This window comes from Chenopodium album, chromosome 10, assembly GCF_948465745.1.
Source record: "Chenopodium album chromosome 10, dcCheAlbu1.1, whole genome shotgun sequence".
Classification (NCBI taxonomy): Eukaryota; Viridiplantae; Streptophyta; class Magnoliopsida; order Caryophyllales; family Amaranthaceae; genus Chenopodium; species Chenopodium album.
In genome coordinates this window covers 8,891,406-8,911,100 of record NC_137843.1, presented here as the reverse complement: position 1 = coordinate 8,911,100, position 19,695 = coordinate 8,891,406, and the positions used below count along the sequence as shown (strand labels likewise).

The 19,695-nt window shown below is 34.3% G+C and overlaps 3 protein-coding genes across 5 annotated transcripts; 2 read left to right on the top strand and 1 right to left on the bottom strand.

Moving 5' to 3' along the window:
- Nucleotides 1-1,780: 1,780 nt before the first annotated feature.
- LOC145563438 (RING-H2 finger protein ATL52-like) lies at nt 1,781-3,511 on the top strand. The gene has a single exon (XM_081623887.1). The coding sequence runs from the start codon at nt 1,886-1,888 to the stop codon at nt 3,080-3,082; it is 1,197 nt and encodes a 398-aa protein (XP_081480013.1). The 5' UTR covers nt 1,781-1,885; the 3' UTR covers nt 3,083-3,511.
- Nucleotides 3,512-6,173: 2,662 nt separating this feature from the next.
- On the top strand, nt 6,174-10,297 carry LOC145563437 (putative glucan 1,3-beta-glucosidase A). Of its 3 annotated transcripts, XM_081623885.1 has the most exons (10): nt 6,174-6,493; nt 6,643-6,758; nt 6,859-6,978; nt 7,520-7,708; nt 8,019-8,177; nt 8,444-8,613; nt 8,709-8,864; nt 9,056-9,408; nt 9,521-9,700; nt 9,799-10,297. In XM_081623885.1, the coding sequence occupies exons 1-10, from the start codon at nt 6,400-6,402 to the stop codon at nt 9,879-9,881; spliced, it is 1,620 nt and encodes a 539-aa protein (XP_081480011.1). In that variant the 5' UTR covers nt 6,174-6,399; the 3' UTR covers nt 9,882-10,297. The 3 variants fall into 3 exon arrangements, with proteins under 3 accessions (XP_081480011.1, XP_081480010.1, XP_081480009.1); XM_081623884.1 differs by having other exon boundaries at nt 9,056-9,390; nt 9,521-10,297; XM_081623883.1 differs by having other exon boundaries at nt 9,521-10,297.
- Nucleotides 10,298-18,178: 7,881 nt separating this feature from the next.
- Nucleotides 18,179-19,001, bottom strand: LOC145563436 (protein MIZU-KUSSEI 1-like). Its single transcript, XM_081623882.1, has one exon. It carries the CDS (start codon nt 18,974-18,976, stop codon nt 18,191-18,193), a length of 786 nt encoding a protein of 261 aa, XP_081480008.1. The 5' UTR covers nt 18,977-19,001; the 3' UTR covers nt 18,179-18,190.
- Nucleotides 19,002-19,695: the final 694 nt, after the last annotated feature.

Genomic DNA, 19,695 nt, shown 5'->3' with positions numbered 1-19,695 from the left:
ATGCACTAAATGGGCCAATAAGTGGAACATTTTCCTTTTCCCCCTATTTTTCTGTACATCCCAAATTAAAATGTTTTTTTTTTTTTTTTTTAAATTTTTTATTTTTATTTTGGCAAGCAAGTTTTGTTTGATCTCATACAACTTTATAGTATTACATTCTTCTCTCTCAATTTTCAAACCTTAGCCTCCATTAGCAAGTTTTAAAAGGGCTTCTATCGGTGTCGATTAACATGAATTGTCATAAGAAATCGTCCGAAAAGGAAAAAGAGCATAGCAAGATCAGATAACCGATTGAATAAAAGTTTATTAAGAAGAAAAAAAGTGACTAATGTGATTATACAAATAAAATTTAAAGAGTTTTAGAAGAGAGGTAAGGAGATAATTTGAAAAGAGATAGAGTCAAAATAGTACATGTGAGTAGTAAAATAAAAAATAAAAAAAAAGTTAGGTTTAGTTTAAACTGATGAATGAAAAAAAAAAAAAGAAAAAGAAAATGAACAGGTGGAAATTAAAGTTTCATTCATTATTATATTATTTTGTAATTTAGTTTTCTATTGTGTGTTTTAGGAGATTGAATTGATCCTGAATACCAAGTTTGGGGAGAAAACAAACTTCAATTTAATTATGAGATTTTGGTAATATAATCATGTACATTAATAGTTAGACAATTTATAAGATCACATCATAATCAACAAAAGATCTTTTGATTCTTAGATAACTTATATGATCATAATCAACAAAAAATTTTAATTGTTAGATAGTATAGAAGATCTTACTTATTCAAGGGATCATGCATATCATAATAATAAGGAATCAACTATGCGATGCGAAGAATTATACATGTAGCTTACAATTCAAAAACCGCAAACTTATATTTTTACATCTTTTCAGCATCAAAATACTGAAATTATTCACACCAGTACAAGATTTAACCTACATACATGACATGCTAGATGACCTCAACCCACAATTGCTACTCTCACCTCGTAAAATTTTCAACATGACATATACTCCTTGACTCATACAAAAAAATTAAATCACCCTTCATAATCATTATTCTATTAATAATGAGAATTACTTCGCAAAACTTCAATCCTATTTAAAGTTTAAAATCTAACATCTTTTTTGCATTCTTTCATCTCTAAAAGAGTAGCAAGACGACATTAGTCCTAATAGAATTCAATTTTCAACACCAATAATATAAATTCGATCTAGAATCAATATGCAAAACATGCTAAACATTAATATAAATCCGGTCTAACCAATATATAGAGCACCTAACATGCTAATAAACATCAATATTGATTAATCAATCAAAGCCTTAATTCTATAAATAGAGTCGAATACGTGAATCAGAAGTAATTAGCTAATAAACATCATCAATATAAATTCGATTTAACCAACCTACACGACATACTAGACTACTACTCCGTAGACTACTACTAGTCAGCACTAGTATTTCGGACACCAAAGAATGAAAGAAGTATAGACTATAGATAACGCACTATTCTTCAAAAAAAAAAGATAACGCACTATTACATCAATCTAAAAAATGAGCACCGGCCTTCAACTTAAAAACCACTAATCTCGCAGAACAAACTCCACGTATTTCTTCATCTCCTTTCTCTCTCCTCCCATCTTTATCAGTAAATTTCCACCCACCATTTTTATTTATTTCCATTTAATTATACGCGGAATTTTGACTTCAAGTTTCCCCCTTTTGACTTTTTTACAGGAAAAATTCATAACTCCCCTTCCACCCAACTGAAACGCACTCACTTCTTCGAATTCTACACCATGCAAATTCCAATTCCAAACCCCTCAAAAAAAAAACAACAAATTTAACAAAATTCCGCCATTTTCATCTCTTCCAAGCTCCATTATCATGCCAGACTCTCCCAATCATGGCCGCATTTATTGCTTCCCACCAAGCTGTGAAAACCTCACCAAACCCTGTTTTACCGACTGCTACACCGTCATCCCTGACCCCTCACCTTTTCCTCCGCCGCCATTGCCGCCGTCTTCTCAGAGTCATATAGCTCCTTTTTTGATTGCTACTGTTTGTATTCTGGGAGTTTCCTTTCTTCTTCTTACGACTTGTACTATCATTTTGAGGGTTCGTTTTACTGACCGGAGAAGAGGGGTTTCTCCGGCGAGCTCCGATGATGCTTCGATGAACGATGGTGGGTCGGTTGTGGACCACCCAATATGGCATATCGCAACAATTGGGCTTCAACAATCGGTAATTGATTCAATAACTGCTTTTAAGTATAAAAAAATTGATGGGTTTTTTGTCGATGGTTGTGATTCTTCTTGTTCTGTTTGTTTGACTGAGTTTGAGGAAGGTGATGATCTTAGGTTATTGCCAAAGTGTAGTCATGCTTTTCATGTTTCTTGTATTGATACTTGGTTGAGGTCTCATAAGAATTGCCCCCTTTGCCGGGCTCCTATTGTAAATGAGATTGAGAGTGGTGATTCTGGTGTAAGGGGGTTGAATTCGAGTGGTTCGGGTTCCGGTGAGGAAGGTGTAAGGGTTAATTTGGAGGAGGATGATGGAGGGGTAGTGTCTAGGGGAGGCCGCGAGTGTAGTAATCGAAATTCGAGGGGAGAAGAGGATGTTTTGAGGGGATTGCCTTTTGGGGAGGGTGTAAGGATAGCTGAGATTTTGAAGAAGAATCGTGAGTTAAGGATTTATAGTGATTTAGGTGAGAATCATCGGTTTCGAGGGGTGGAGGAGGGTTTGGAGCCGGTTAGGAGGTCGTTTTCGTTCGATGCTGTTGCTGCTTCTGCAGCCTGTGGTGCTGTTGTGGGCAATGAAGGGAGTTTTAGTGATAGGAGTTGCAATGAAGGGTGTTCTGGTGGTGGGAATTCTGGGGTTGTTCTGCAGGAAAAGAAAGTTGATTCAGGTAAAGGGGGTGATAATAAGAGGGGATCGAGTATGTCAGGTTTGTTGATGAAGAGTTCCTCTATTGGTCTATCATTGCAGAAGGGTCCTGTTTCTATGAAGAGATCGTTGTCTTCGAGTAGCAGGTTCTTTTCATTTCGCAGGTCAAAAAGTCAGGCCTCAATTCTTCCATTATGAATAAGGTGGATTGATCATCTTGCTAATGTAATAAGACATGCTTACCGCCTCCAATAATTATACTGCTATACATGGGTGAATTATGGTCCCAACATACCGAACTCTCAGGAATACAAAGCTGGTCTAATTGTCTGTTGCCGAAGGCTGTTTCAGACATTGGAGCATATATAGGTAATGAGGATAGGGCATTGGTATGATATGATAAATTAATGTAAATATGATAAATCTTTATGTCAACGATTGTGGTTTACTCAAATTGAAGCCACTATTTATGAGTAGAGTGCCTCTGCAATTTTTGCACTCAGGAAGTATTGATACAATATAATGGCATCAAGAACTACAGTTTATGCTTTATTTTTGCTGCAACCGCTCATCTTTTACTGGAAAAGTTTGATTATATGCTATTTTAAGTATTATTTGGTTGCTGTAGTGAAATTTTACAGCTAGGTTTACCTTGCATCGTTGCATATTTGGGTTAGTGCTTGAATGTTCTGTGTTTGCCCAACATATATTGCTGATAGATTTACCTTTCTTACATTGAATGTCATGTGCATATTTTGTCAGCTGATGTGACTGTCGTTCATCTTCAATTTGATTATCCTTCTTTCTCCCATTTAGAATCAGCACTTGCATTCCCTCCTTGAATGTATGGCTTGATTAGGCTGGCTCTTCAAGTAACTGGCGTAAGGCACTAAGGCATAACTAGACTGTCTAATATGCACCTGTGTCAGACACAGGTCTCAGCAGAACTAACTCTCCTAGATGTCATTTTGTGTTATTTCTGCTGTAGATTTTTCGAGTGACTTGTCTGAACAAAATCAAAGCTCCTAGAGCCAAGGGTGTACAATTGTAGCTGAAATTCTGCTGTGTTTGATCTAATCTGTCATCATGATATGAGTTCATGCTAGAAAATATTCTATCATGCTAGAAAATATTCTATCATGATCTATTTGTAGGAATGACCTGCGAATGCTTTAAAGTAATGAGAGTATGAGACATTCGGTAGTACTTGAATTATTTTCAGTGTTCAACTATACCGAAGCAAATAAGCTCATTTTTAATCTGATACTCCGACTCTGTCAGTGTATCGAGAGGACTACTAAAGACGCATTAGAAGTCGTCTTCCTTTCACAAAAACTCGTCGGATACCCTAAGATTATGTATGTTACTCTGGAATTCTGTTACTGCTAGGTCTGCTATTTCATATGTTACTTTCTTTGTTTGATCTTGTTAAAACAATTCAGCTTCAGGGATTTACGTCTGCTGGTGTGAAAACTCATTTTGATCAAGGTTTAACTGACAAAGATTCTAATTGGTGTACACTAGCTGAGTACGTCAGGCGCAGACTCTGCCTTGTTTTTCTCCTTGAAGTGTGTGTAAATGTTTGCTGCAGTTAGTTTTGATGTTAGAGAGGTATGAACATTAGGACCAAAGAGCAGGTTTGAACTTTAAAGCTGTCAGCAGCTTGACATCATTGTTGTTTTTTCCTTCAAACAGGGTACTGTTTTTTCCTTGATTTTTGTCCATATTTTACGGGGCGTGTGATATATGACTATACGAGTAAGGGGAAATTAATGTTTTTTTCACTTGTTTGATGTAGATTGGGAACAAGATTAGGAATTTAGGATACAAGAACGTTTTATCCCCATCTCTCTAAACAAACATACCGTTTTTCTCATTTCTATGACGAACGACCATGTTGGCCTTGTTGGGTCATTTCTCAATTCTCATTGTGGGGTGTGACATCTTCATATGGGGTAGGGCTGTCTTATCAAGTGAACCGACCTACGATTTTGAGGGTGACTGAGAGGAACGCAAGAAGGGACTGAGAGGAACAATGTAGATAGGTAGCATGTATTGCATGAAGAAAAAAAAAAAAAAGGCCAACACTTGCCAAAATTCAAACTAAATAACACAGGAGTTCATGATAAAAAGGATTTTTTTTTTTTTGGATGAAAAATAGGTCTTTTTTTCTACAAGATGTTTGGTAACCTATTGATTAATAACTTATTCACGCAATATATATTTTTTATGCTCTATGATATCATAATTATTACAAGTAATTAGTTATTAGTGTTTGTTCCTACTCTATTTTAATTGATCATCCCTTATTTGTGTGCAATTAACATATTTACAGGGTATCAATTAAAGTTTGGTGGAGTTGATGGGGAACTTACCTTATGACTTTGAAGTTATAAGTTTGAGCCCCACCAACTACATTTGCTTAGGAGTAGGGGAGTTCCCTAATCTCCCCCCTCTACTTTGAAATTGAGGTTGATGTCCATAGCAATTTCCACAAATGTCATTGACATGAATCTACCAGACTTTAAATTGAGATTTTTTTATTGAACGTCGGATGTCACCCATGAGGTTGGTATGGAGAAGGGGACAACTGAATTATTCTCACTTTTGAGCGAAACAACCTTCTACAAGACAAATATTCTTAATTATGTACATCTGGGTGTATCTAAGGATATTTTTGGTTCATGATAATGAATGAATGAAAAAAAAAAAAAACCACGTTGAGTCACCATAAGGTGAATTTTATAATTTTCACAACACACCATATCTTTCTACATCAAATTAGCACATTGTTGTATAAATTAAAAGTGTGTTCTATGAACCAAAAGCTTTTCTAATCTATACTAACAAAATTATTCTCCATAATTTACATTATTTTCTAAAAAATTGGACTTGTAAATTTAATTGAACATGAGTTACATGACATTATACGTTCAATTTATCCTTGTCCAAAAAGAAAAAAAATGTCAACTTAATGAACTTTCTACCTAAGAAAAATGTTGATTCGGTTAGGATAAGCATGCCTTTTCAGCTGCACTAAGGTGGTTGATCAACAATCAAAAACCTTATAATCCTAATAGCCTAACATGGCACACAACAGGAAAAATTGGGCTTTCTCTGTTCCTCTAAAGTTGCTCCAAATTTGTTCTTTTCTTCCCTTCTACCATCTTCTTTTTATTTAAAAAAAAATAAAATAATCCACCTATTAATAACCTTTTCCTTATTGTGATGCTACGTTGTAATTTTTTATGAGCATTCTCAAAGTTTCTATAGTAAGTAATGTAATGATTCTTGGATCATATACGAAGAACTGATCAGTCTCACATACATGAACGTTGTTAAAAGCCATAAATTATCTTAGGAGTATCATTCTTAGTATAATTGTTGGGATTGATTTATCTCAAAGAAAGGAATTACCTAAGATTCTGCTCAAAGTGGGTTTTTTTTCCTTACGAGTTTGGATAAATTTCCTCTTACTTTATGATATTCTTCTTCTAGAACTAATCTTGTAGGAGATGAATTGTACATTTCACATGGAATTTGTTTTCCAGAAATGGGTTTTGGCACTTTTCTTTTCCTTCTGTCTCCTCTTCTCTGCTGCATTATCAGGTAAAAGGTTACCAAAAACTTAGCTACATTTTGCTTTTTTTTTTTTTTTTTTTTTTTTTTTTTTTTTTTTTAAATTTAATCCTAATTGTGATAATTTTCATGTTTTTGATTGATAATTATTGTTTTTGATTGATGATTATTGAATGAAGTTGAAGGAATAAAAGGAAATTCAAAAGTTAGAGCAGTGAATTTAGGTGGGTGGTTGGTGATAGAAGGGTGGATTAAACCTTCACTTTTTGATGGAATTCTCAATGGAGATATGCTTGTGAGATTTCTTGACTTGGAATTTGTTTGATTAATCTTTTTGATATGAATAAATTATAGTGACTTTGTTTGTTTATGCTTGTGTTTCAATGAAAATGTAGGATGGGACAGAAGTGCAGTTTAAGTCAGTGACATTGCAGAAGTATGTTTCTGCTGAAAATGGAGGTGGCTCAAATGTCTCAGTCAGTAGGGATATACCTTCTTCCTGGGAAACGTTTCGGGTTTGTTTTTGACTACTTTGTCACTTACAAGTTGAAAGTGTGGTTTTTTACATACATTTAGTTTGGTTTGGTTCGGAATTGATTGATACTCTATTCATTTTGCTACATGAAAACGTTATTGCTTGTGTGCTTAACAGGATATGATCATAAGCAGGAATCAGAATTCCTTGTATGTAATATTGTAATTGTGTGTCAATGAGTTTTTCTGTAATAGAGTAATGGAAATTGGTAATTTTGGTTTATGATCATGGATGTGCAACTTTTTTTTTTGCCTGACATGACTAAGAACTATTTTCTGTTAGACAATATGTATATCTGAATTTTCAAAATAAGCTTAGTTACAGCAATCTGAAAGGTTGTTTCTGCCTGATTTTTTGGTCAGTAACTTACTGAACTGCTCAACATTTTGTTGTGATGAAATATGCAATATAATCAGGATTTCTGAACTCATGCCTCTATGTTTTTTAAGATATGATTACTGATTATTTAAATTTTCAATTGATGAAAATTATGTTCAAGGCATTCAACAAAATGATTGCAGTTATGGAGAGTGTCCGAGAAAGAATTCCAATTGCGCTCCACACAAGGGCAATTTTGGACTTGTGAGGGTCAAGGAAGCTCTGTATCAGCTACTACAGGTGCACCCGCAACCAATGAGACATTTAACATAGAGAGACTTTACAATAGCAGCCGAGTTCATATTAAACTTCAGAGTGGCATCTACCTGCAGGTATATATTTGCATCTTAACTCTTAAGCTTATGATCGGGTTAATGATTGTGCAGTAATCATCAGAAAATTCTAACAGAGAATTTCAAAGTACCTTGACAAATGTCCTTGTCTGACAACTATGATCAGGAAAATAAAAGGGGGAAACAAAACTCTTGGACTAATGTGTTAATACATATTACATAATATTCTGCATGGTGTTCTGCAAAATTTTGTTTTGCTGAACAAATTTTTCTGCCAAGAGTCACAGAGTCGGCTTCTCTTCTCAGAATGTTGGTTACTAAGAATTATGTGATTTGCCTCACAATTTAGGCTCTGACAGAAAGCCAGATTACAGCAGATTATCAAGGGACACCAGGATGGGATGATAATGCAGCCACCTTTGAGATGACAATAGTGTTAAATAATCTTAATGGCGATTTCCAGCTTGCAAATGGATATGGACATGCTAAGACCAAAGAAGTTCTGGAGGTATGCTGTATTTGTTTGCAATTCTAATCCAATTTCTTGTAAGGTATGGGGCCAATGCTTTAAGTCTTTCGAGTGAGCCTCAACTTTACGGATAGAAGTTTCCTCTAATATGTGAAGCAATAGATTAATGTGGGGCGGAGGGAGTAGGTTAGTGGTTCCTTGGCCTGTGAGGTATTCAGTCTATTTTTTTAATGAAGAAGTTCAGAAAACACACTATTTGTTCTGATTCTTACATGTATTGTTTTTCTTCACCTTTTGAAGCACAGGAACATAGAAACAGCTTTATCACCAGAGATGACTTTTATTTTATCAGTACACGTGGGATAAATGCGGTGAGGATCCCTGTGGGCTGGTGGATTGCTTTTGATCCTGATCCTCCTGCACCTTTCATTGGGGGATCGTTGGCAGCATTAGACGATGCATTTTCATGGGCTCAGTAGGTCTTTGCTCTAATACTTACGAAGTATATAGTCTATTGGTGAATTTTGAGTTTTCCTTTGTATTGACAAGCATTTTACATTTGTGGTTCAGAACATATGATATCAAGTGCATAATCGATCTTCATGCTGCCCCCGGTTCTCAAAATGGAATGGAACATAGTGCAAGCAGAGACGGCTCAGTTGATTGGCCAAAGTCACAAGATAATATTGATAAAACATTGGATGTTATTGACTTCTTGGCCTCCAGGTATACCCCTCACACCAAAGCTTCTTGGGCTTTGTTCTTTTCACCTTACAGGCTTACAGCATAATGTTTCGGGAAAAATCCGTTCAGATGAAAAGGATGAAGCCTTATTGCCTCAAATCTATATGGTTGTCCATTTTTAGACAACGTTGGTTTCTGCATCACCAACTTGCTGATTTTTTTTGTTGTTGCAGATATGCACACCACCCTGCATTGCTGGGAATCGAGCTCTTGAATGAACCATCGGCTGCAGGAGTTCCGCTTGACATTTTGGTTTCCTATTACCAAAAAGGCTATGAGACAGTGAGAAAATATTCCCCAACAGCTTATGTTATAGTCTGCCAGAGAATCGGCAATGCAGATCCTCTTGAACTTTATCAGGCTAACATAGGCTTCTCAAATGTTGTGGTGGACCTGCACTATTACAACCTTTTTGATACTTTCTTTGTTAATATGAGTTCAGCTCAGAATATTGACTATATATACAAGAGTAGGGAAGCTCAACTGCAACAGCTTAACAATGCAAGTGGTCCACTTCTTTTCATTGGTAATAAAGATTAAAAAAACCTGCAATTGTTGCCAAATTTCCATGAAAATTCCTTGCGAAAACTCTATCAATGAGCTTCAGATATATATGAATGTATTTATTTGAGTTTCAGGTGAATGGGTGAATGAATGGAATGTAACAAGCGGATCAGAACAAGACTACCAGAGTTTTGGTAAAGCACAGTTAGATGTTTATAATGCTGCTTCATTTGGATGGGCTTATTGGACAATAAAAAATGACAGGAAGCACTGGGATTTTGAATGGAACATTAAAAACAACTATCTTCAATTCAGTAAGTATATATATATTGTCCCATTGATTTTGTCTTGTGCTTCAGATGTACTGGATACTGATAGTGTACGTTTTCATAAATGTGCTTCTATTATACAGGCAGCTCACCTAGATCGTATGACTCAGACGTCATATTTTTCCTACTATTGACCTGCTACTTGTTCTTGCATCACATTTTGTAACAGACATCATTTACCTTATTCTTACAAAATCTGAAGAGAAATTTGAATGCGGCTGTTCTTTTTTCTTTAATCCTAATTGTATTATACAAAAATCTTGTATGTTGTCAATGAGTGCGAATACAAGTTAATTTTCTTCTGATGACAGTCAATAGACCTTGAAAAAAATAACCTCATGATCAACAGATATCCCCACGTTTTTATTCTGCATTGCTTGAACCATCCGTTGCTTCTGAGTTAGAGTTAACCGAGCAAGTACAGTTGTTTTTTTGACGGCTTCATGGAAAGTGTCAGGGTCAAGTAACTCATGTTTGGGTCCAGTGATTACGAGTTGTACTGATGCCTACCTCTTCACAAATCCTTATTGCAAGAGGTAAAGAGTCACCACTTAAAACTTTTGCTGCTTCTCCTTTTTCAGCCAAATGCCGTAAAGCTAGCTTAGCAGAGTCCTCGGTGGATCATAGAATGTCATTAGGCTAAGAAACACCATATCTGACTCTTTGGAATCACCATAAAGTTTCCTTCCAACACCTATCTTCTGCAACCACATTTTACTTTCAAATTTCAATAGGTTTGGTATGGGATTGATGCAAGTTTGTAAAAAATTAATTATACCATTTCTAGCTGCTTCATAGCTACTCCAAGAACCCGTAACCCATTTCTGCTTTCTCCCATAATTTGAATCCTTTGAGTGCTTCTAGTGTGGCATCATCAGAATGACATATAAAACTACAGACGAAGTCCATCCAGCAAGTCGCCGATGGATGCAGTTGCCTAGGATAATTCTAACTAATGTTTTATGTTTTCGGATAAGGAGTCCTTGGCTGTTGGTACTGAGCTTCTTGTCACGGGGAATGACATTATGTCCCAGGTCATTGATGAATATAGTATACTAACAAACTCTGTCGTCCGAGTTGAGCACGAACTATCCCAGGTGTTTATTTGGGTCTGCAAGCCTTGGTGCAATTGCCATCTTCCTTGGTTTTGCTAGGTTTGATCACATCTTCCTTGGTTTGATCATGCTCGAAAGGGTCTCAAACTAAGACTATTTCCCTGCATATCACAACCACCAGGCGGCACCAGCAAAGATGGCCATTGCACCAAGGCTTGCAGACCCAAATAAACACCTAGGATAGTTCGTGCTCAACCCAGACGACAAAAAGTTTGTTAGTATACTATATCCATCAATGACCTGGGAGTCTGGGACATAATGTCATTCCCCATGACAAGCAGCTCAGTACCAACAGCTAAGGACTCCTTATCCGAAAACATAAAACATCAGTTAGAATTATCTATCCTAGGCAACTGCATCCATCGCGACTTGCTGGATGACTCAAATGGCTTTGATCTTCTTCATATATTTTTCATTTCTAGCAGAGGTGTGCTTTGATCTTCTTCAGATCTGGTGATTTTTGCAGCTACTCCAGATTCCCCAGTTAATGATGACTGACTGTTATAGAAGTAGGATTTCATCATTTTTTCTAGACATTAATAGAAGCTAAAATATAAGAGAGTGCATAATGGACATTCTGAGAACCTAAGTTATAGTCAAGAATCCATTAAAACTGTTATACCTTACAGTCAATTGCTTAGATGTTAAAAGCCTCACATTGCCAAGGAAAAGGTCACCTGGTCCAAAATGGATGATATCACCAGGCACGATATGTTTTTGACCAACTCGAGTTATTACTTCCTGCTGAACAACTCTACAAGTGCATCTTCGGATTTAACTGGATATCTTAAATATTCAAAAAGCTTCGGAGCTGCTTTGCTGCTACTGTATTCCTGCGAGGATGAAGAAATCAGCGAAAGATGACTATGCATGGCTCATGGAACCTTTATCTTTAAGGGACGGAAACCATTGAAATAGATTTTGAACTGTTAGGAACGAAAAGTGACACTTATGGAAACCGGTACCAGCAGCATGATGCAGCCATTTAAAACGTCGCAAGTTATGCAAGATAATGTTGGCTAGACTATTAGATTTACACTAAGATTACTTTCTTTCAGTCTTCTGTCAGTTTCAGTAAAGCTCAATCCTGTGTCAAAAGATAAGGATTGAATGATGATTGATCATATTAAAAAGCCATGTTATGAACAAAAGTAAGCCCAAAATAAGGAGCCAAATCTCTATGATAATTACTCTAGTATGATGGCAAATTTCAGGGAACATAAGAAATGAATTTTTAGCAACTCGCGTAATTTACTTCCATCCCTCAACAGTAATAATTTCAGTAATATCATCACAACCTTTCATTCATGGTTATTGCCTATTATAATGCCATAACAAAAGTATTTGTACTCCGTATAATGTATAACCAGTTATAGAAATCCTAGTTCATATTGCCATATATAAGTGGGTTGTACAATTGTACTAGGTAGAAGATTATGAACTTTGGCCTCTCTTCATTCCATAAAAGCTTATGATGCACGAGTTAAAAATTATTCAGAGACGTGGTTGTTGCCCTTTGCTTCTCAATGCTTGCAGTTGCATTGTTTCCTACTTTCAAAGCGAAACCCTGCAATTGTCTAAGGCACATTCCTGACTATGAGTTGATAAACCTGGTGTAAATATCTTTTAATTCTTAAGTTGTTTAACCTATCACTGTGTCTAGAATTACATGTTCAAGAAGAGATAGCCCCTCAGGCAAAAATCTAGTTAGAACCATTCTCACATTCTCTCATTTTACTCAGACAAATTCAATCAAAGTCAACAACTTAAAGGCATTTTATCAAACACATGGTGTACAACTTAAAAAAAAAAAAAAAAAAAAAAAAAAAAAAAAAAAGGAAAAAATAATCGAAAAAATAAATAATTAAAATTTCCTCACCTTGCTCAGTTGATTCAACATATTCAAAAGCCAAAGCTTTATCAGTTTGAGCAAAAGCATATAATCAAGAATAAACCTTCTCTTCATTAGTCTGCGATTTCCCATCATTTCATTCTGCAAAATTTCAACAAATTAGTAACTACCCATTTCAATTCCTATTGAAATCAATCAAAAATACATGAAATTGATGGTTTTAATCAATGAAATCAAAATCAAGATAAAAATTACTTCCAAGCTTTAGACGGTGAAGAAGTACAGAGAGAAACTCCACAAAATAGTTATTTGTGGTACAATTTACGAGGTAATGGTGAGTTGGGCTCTTTTTTTTTTTGGTGAAAATGGAGGAAAGTTTGAATCTTGCCATGAGAAAATGAAGAAACGAAATTTAATGGTTGGAAAACTAAGCTAAATATAAGTATGAAATCTTGACAATAAGGTGAGAAAAACTGAATGTCTGTTTTTTGAAACTACCGGACTTCCTATTGACACTTGACAGTTAGGTGCGGCAAAACAGAGGATTTCTGAAGAGAGACCAGTGTCACCAGTCTACTGAATTTGAGATACTTGACTAGTTGCTTCATGTCCAATTTGGACCCACTTCCTAACTACCAAAAAAACAGGCAGTTATGCGGCAGTCTGCACCGGATCCTCAATTTTTTGACCAGAAACAATTAACTATTCTGATTTATTGAAGTGAACTGATTAAAGCTGAATTGAACTGAACTGAATAGAGGTGAATTGAATTGTTTATGAGAGAAGTAAATTAGGAACGGAACTAAACTAAATTTAACTGAACTGAACAAAACTGAAATTAAGCTAAAGAGAACAGGCCCTGAATCCATACATGATTATTGATCAATAACGGGTTAAGTATAGGAAATCTCGTAATGGATTTGGTAAATATAAATAATATCTAAGGGTTTGTTCTCTTCAGCTTATTTTCAGTTTAGTGTTCAGTTCAGTTCAATTCCAATAAGTTCAGTTCTTAATTTCCTTCTCTCATAAAATATTCAGTTCAGTTCCACTCCAATAAATTCAGTTCAGTTAATCAAAACAGGCCTTAAGTCCAAATAAATAAATAAAGGCCCAATGTAGAAAAAAAAAAAAGGCCCGACTATATTCATGTTTGATTTTTGTTGGCCCAAAGTTTCAAATAATGATCTCTTAAGTTTGTACTTTGTAGGAAGGGAAAAAAACACTTGCTACCTACTGTATTAATTTCAATGAAGAGATATTTCACATATAAAACACATCCTACTTTATGTTTAAACACTCCATTAAAGCTGATAAAAAGAAAGGACGAGCCTTTAGAGTGATGAAAGTTTTTTTTTTTTTTTTTTTACACGGTAAGGAGAAGAACTTATTGGGCCAGAATCTCTCATAAGTCTAACCCAATCCGAATTAACGGGTTAGACAATTTGTAAAAGGGGGAGAAAAGTAAAGAAATTCCCATCCCAATTTGCCTCTAGTGGGGTTTACCAAGTTTTGCTTGGTAGAATGATGATAGAATTGATCACAATTATTTTATATAAGAAACATCAAAATACATTCAAAATAACCGAAGATGTCAGAGACAGCATATGATTACTCATGGTGTATGCGAGTCCACTATTTTTTTTTTCGACGCCTATCTAACGACTAACTACAATAACTGATTTTGTCACCTTAGATAAGAGCTATAATCTATGGAAATTTGTAAGTTTTTAAACTACTTCATCCATTTTGCATGCTTGGATTCTTTGCCAATAATTTCAACTATTAGTTTATGTAATTATCCGTACATAGATTATAAAAATTTGATACTTTATTTAAACAAATCTAATAAGTTTTTAAAAATATATATTTAACTTACGTATTAATCTAAAGGAGAGTTTTAAAAATGTCGATTATGAGTAGATGGTATACATCATTCACACACCCATCCAACCACCACCGCCTCCACCACCATCCTCACCCCAACCCGAAACCCCTAACAAACCCAGCCACCACCAGCTCTACCCTTTATGAAAATAAGATGTAATGATAAAATCTTAATTAAAACCATTTTATATAAAATAGAAAAATGAAGTCCATTATTTTATGTAGCACAAATACAAGGTTACTGAGAATTTCCGAAATTTCCATTAATTGAATGATTTGTGTATGCAAGTTTTTGGAGGGGGCACGATTATTTTGTGTGGGCACAAATACACGTGTGAATTTGTCTACTTTGGCTAAACAATTATAAAAAGTGCAATGAAATGACACAAATGAATGACAGGATTCTATTAAAAAAAAAAGGTGAAAAGTAATAATAATTGATTGATAGGATCTAGCACAAAAAGGTTTAATCGATAAGACATGGCCATTGTCTTATAGCAGGCCTTCTAAGAGAAAGTCCAAACCACTTGGGCCCATTTTCCGTCATAAATGGGCCAGAGTAAAGTGAGTGTAACCAGCAAAGTATAATGTGTTGTCGAATTATTTTGGGTGAAGGCCCTATAATAGTGCAAAATGGGCTCCATTAATATAAATTTCTTTTTCATGCCCAACCTCTTTTTCCTAAATTATCATGGGATTTATGGCAAATCAACCACTCAAAATCTTAATATCTGTTTTTTTGTGAAATATGTGGGGGGAAATCACAAACAAACATGATAAAACAATTCCACTATGATAGAGAAAAGGTGCAATAACATTCTTAAAATTCATTGCATTATGAGGAGAAAGATTTATCAGAAATAAATCCCAACATTATTTGCCGGTGATTATCACTCTAATTATTTAAATAACTGTTAGTGGAAAAATTAGTGTTTGATTCAGATTGTCCAAATTTAGGGCATGTTTACAGTTACTGAATTGAGTTGAGCTGAACTGAACTGATTGGAGCTAAACTGAACTGAACTTAAATGAATATTTTATGAAAGAAAATAATTAAAAGCTGAACTGAACTGAAATTAAGCTGAAGTGAACAAGCCCTTATTATCGAATTAAAAAAAATAATAATAAAATAAAAATAAATTCTAGAGGGAATATTTGCAAGCATTCACTACTTATATATATATATACTTTCTCTGTTCTTTAATAGTTGTAAAATACACTTTTTCACGGTATTTAAAAATAATGGAGTTCACATGATTTAATACACATTAAAATGAGGTGATAGGTTATTATGAGTATAATTTAGTGGGCCGCGTGCTTTAAGTAAGAGAAATAGTACAACTTTTTCCCAAAATAACTTTTCAATTATAATGTGTTGTAAAAATTATGACATTTTCATTTTAATAAAGTGTTGCAAATATTAAAAGACGAATGAAGTATGTAGTAATTATGTCCAAATACTTATATATTACCTCAATTAAATCTGAAAATTCTTTGTGTATTCAAACATGAAGTGGTATTTTGTGTATCCAAATACTTATTCAACACTTAAAAAAAAAAAAAAAAAAGTGTTATAGTATTTGAAAAGAGAGTTGTACATGTTATTGTAAATCTATAAATCTATAATAGTGTAGTATTTATAAATTTGCACACATCATGTTACTACGATACTATAGTATTTATAAATTTGCACACACAATGGGCGTTGAATCGTTGATGACTTGATGTACTCTTCGTATATATTTGTGATAATTTCTTGATCTTTTGATAGATCAGACTCTGTAGTCCGTACACAAGAATTTTGAAAAGCTAGGACTAAAGAAGCACTTTCAGAGTACTTGTGTATATATTAGATGCCACACAACAATGCTTGACCACAACCAAATCATGCTAAATTGCCTGCGCCCGTAGTGTGCAACAACTAGTGTCTGGTGAGACCTGAGAACGAAAGACGTGACATGCATGCATGAATCATATCATATGCATTTTACAGTGTTACTGACAATTAAAGATAAGGAGCGTGCGGGAAAACAACATTTCAAAATCAAGGAAATAAACAGTATAATAGTAAAATACACTCTCTCTCGTCCGTTTCATAATATAGTTTCTCTTTTCTTATTTTGGAGATTTAAAATATTAATTCTGTTTCTATTTTTAAATAGTATGTAAAGACTATTATACTCTCATTTTTTAAATTTAATCATTGCACTTCTTAAATTATCTTTGAATTTTGCACATGCCTTATATTTTTTTCCACCTTTACTCTCTAACTTTTATCTATAATTATACTTTTCACTTTTATTAATGTATTTCATCTACTTTTTCCTCCTATTTCTCAAATACCGTGAAAAAACACAAATAATAATTATATTATGAGACAGAGGGATCACAATGAAAAGTGCAATATATTCCTTTATCAAATCAACAAAAAGAAAAAAAAAAAAAAGAAGGTGTGATTATATATGGATCCAATTCTTTCCTGTTCAGAATTATAAACTAAACTTGTTTAAACTATGAAGGTATGCTTAGACGAGTGTAATACAATGAATCCTTAATTAGTTTTGGGGTTGGTAGTGTACTTTTATTGTGTGTAGGTAGAAAGAGTCATAAAAGACAATGATGTATATACATATTTAATTGCAAATCTTGAATATCACCGCAGTTTTAAGATTTTGGCAAATTAAGTTAATTGACCTTTCCAAATTAGAAACCTTGTTAGGTTGTCTTAGAGCAACTCCAATAGCAAGCTAAATGTCAAATTAGCTTGCCATGCCACATAAGCTTTTAAACTAATTGTCATTTTAGCTCCAATGGTTAGCTAATAGCTCACTATTTAAATGGACTACACCGCCTTAATTAACGTTGATAAATTTCATTTTATTTATTCTAATTAGTTTTATTTTAGCAAGTTTTTTGTAAACGTATTCATATAATTTGTAAAACAAAAGCAGGAATAAATGAATAATAATGATTAATGTTTGCAAAGTAAATTCAACTTTCACGGCTAGGAGGTAAGTTGAAAGTCTTAATACACATTATTTCTTGCAGTTCAATAATCCCCTCTTCGGAAAAAAAAAAATGTGTAGTACAGTGCATGCATGTGCATGCTCTTGTCTTTTAACTATCCTCCAAGCCAGCAAGTTCATTAGTTTTTGTTTGAGAGTATTGATTGAATATATAAAAATATTTAATTTATTTTTTAAATAAAAATTATAATAAACGAAGCAATAAAAACAAGCAATCTGATCTCGATTTATATAGCTCATGTATTAAAATTCATTAAATACTTTAATTCACGAATAAATCATTTACATAAATTGGCTAGCAACAATTTAAGATCCCCTTTAGGTAATTAATACACATACAAATTTTCTCTATAATGACAACTACCAAAAAAGCACTTATAGTAAGTCTCTTTTAGCAGCTAAAAAAGTAAGAGAAAATTGTTAGACAACCAACTAAATGGGAAATTACCAAATTACCAAAATAATATTTGACAAAAAAATATAAAACCTCCTTCAACCCAATAAAAAAAATCCCATGCAAATGAAAGTTTGCAAATATAGCATGGACTAGTGAGTATCCATAGGAGATGATTTGATCCGACGACAACGATAACGATTATCGAGATCGCAGAAAAAAGATACTAAGATCTTGATTAATATGACCATCAGGATCAATTAAGTGAAAAGATTCAGCATCATTTGATCCACGAATTCTCTCAAAATTTCCTCTTAAATACATAATATCATCTTCTTCACATCCAACTTCTTTACCGCTAACTACCCCGGCACCCGCCACTACATCCTTCATCTTCCTTAAAATCTCGGTATCGGCCTTCGATGGCCGTCTCCTTACGGCGAAACCCACCCTTCTACCATTGCAGTACATTTTCCAAACCGGCATTTCAAGAAGAGAAAAAGGGTCATTAGTATTCGGCATGGAGGAGCATTCTAAGGCGATTCGCAATACCCCGCCTCGCATTTCGCGAGCTAGGATTGTTGTAGGGACGGCTAGCTCTAGGAGGAGGATTGGAGTTGCTGCGTTAGAGTTTGTTTGAACGCAAAACTTTACTTTGCCTTTTTTGTATCCGAAGATTGTTCCTGTAAGGAAGGATGAGGACGAGGATGAGGAGGAGAACGAGGAGAATGAGGATGAGGACGAGGACGAGGATGAGGATGCTGAGGAGGTTCTAGAATGAGTTGGTTTAAGGTTATGATGGTTTGAGGTTGTTTTTTTAATTTGGTGGTTAGGTTGTTGTTCTTGGACAAAGGTGCAATTACATGTAGGGATAAGTAGTTCCATGATGGCACGGAGGAGCCGCCACGTTCGGACTTGTTTGTGGCATTCGACGGTGGTAACGTTGGCGGCGATGTGGGTGGGGCCCATGTTCCGGTATGTGGGCATGGTGGTGGCTGTTGGTAGAGAAATTAGGTGATGTGTGAATTGTTTGTTGGAGCTACTAAGAACTTTGTGTGGTACACCTATATATAGAGAAAGTGATATGAATATATGATGAGGTTAGCAATGTAAAAAAGGTTTATGTGGGTTTATGAGAATCTAGTTAGCCCACTAATGGGTAATTATTTAGTTTATCTTTTGACACTAATCACATTAATTATAATGGAATGATTCAATTAGTGAAAGAAGGTGCTATGTTTAATTTATTCTTGATTTCAATCATTCAATTGATCATTGATTTTGATGCTCTTTTTCCTTTTTTATATATGTTGATGCAAAGTTGACAGTTTTTCTTATTAAATGTACTTAAATAAATATTTTCTAGTAATGTTTGCGTGAATGAGGTGTAAATGTCGATCAAATGTTTTGTGAATATATTCAACCTTTGAAAGTAGGAAATTATGTAATATTTTATGTTATATTTGGATAATACCCAGTAGGTTCATTAGGTTGAACAAATTCAACATAAAATGTTAGTTAGAAAAAAAGTATATAAATCATAAGGTTATACATTGTGTACAATAAAATCATAATGTTATAAACTTATTACTTGTACAATTAATCAATTTTTTTTTTTTTTAAATAAAAAAAATCTTTGAACTAAAATTGGTATTTATACCATTTAATTGGTCGGTGCATATATAATTAATAAGTGCATTTTTATG

Bases quoted from the DNA above. Each gene is read 5' to 3' on its own strand.
- LOC145563438 (XM_081623887.1), top strand. From the start codon at position 1,886: ATGCCAGACTCTCCCAATCATGGCCGCATTTATTGCTTCCCACCAAGC.
- LOC145563437 (XM_081623883.1), top strand. From the start codon at position 6,400: ATGAATTGTACATTTCACATGGAATTTGTTTTCCAGAAATGGGTTTTG. The intron at 6,494-6,642 runs GTAAAAGGTTAC...TATTGAATGAAG, and splicing joins CTTCTCTGCTGCATTATCAG to TTGAAGGAATAAAAGGAAAT. The intron at 6,979-7,519 runs GTTTGTTTTTGA...AAATGATTGCAG, and splicing joins CTTCCTGGGAAACGTTTCGG to TTATGGAGAGTGTCCGAGAA.
- LOC145563436 (XM_081623882.1), bottom strand. From the start codon at position 18,976: ATGCCCACATACCGGAACATGGGCCCCACCCACATCGCCGCCAACGTT.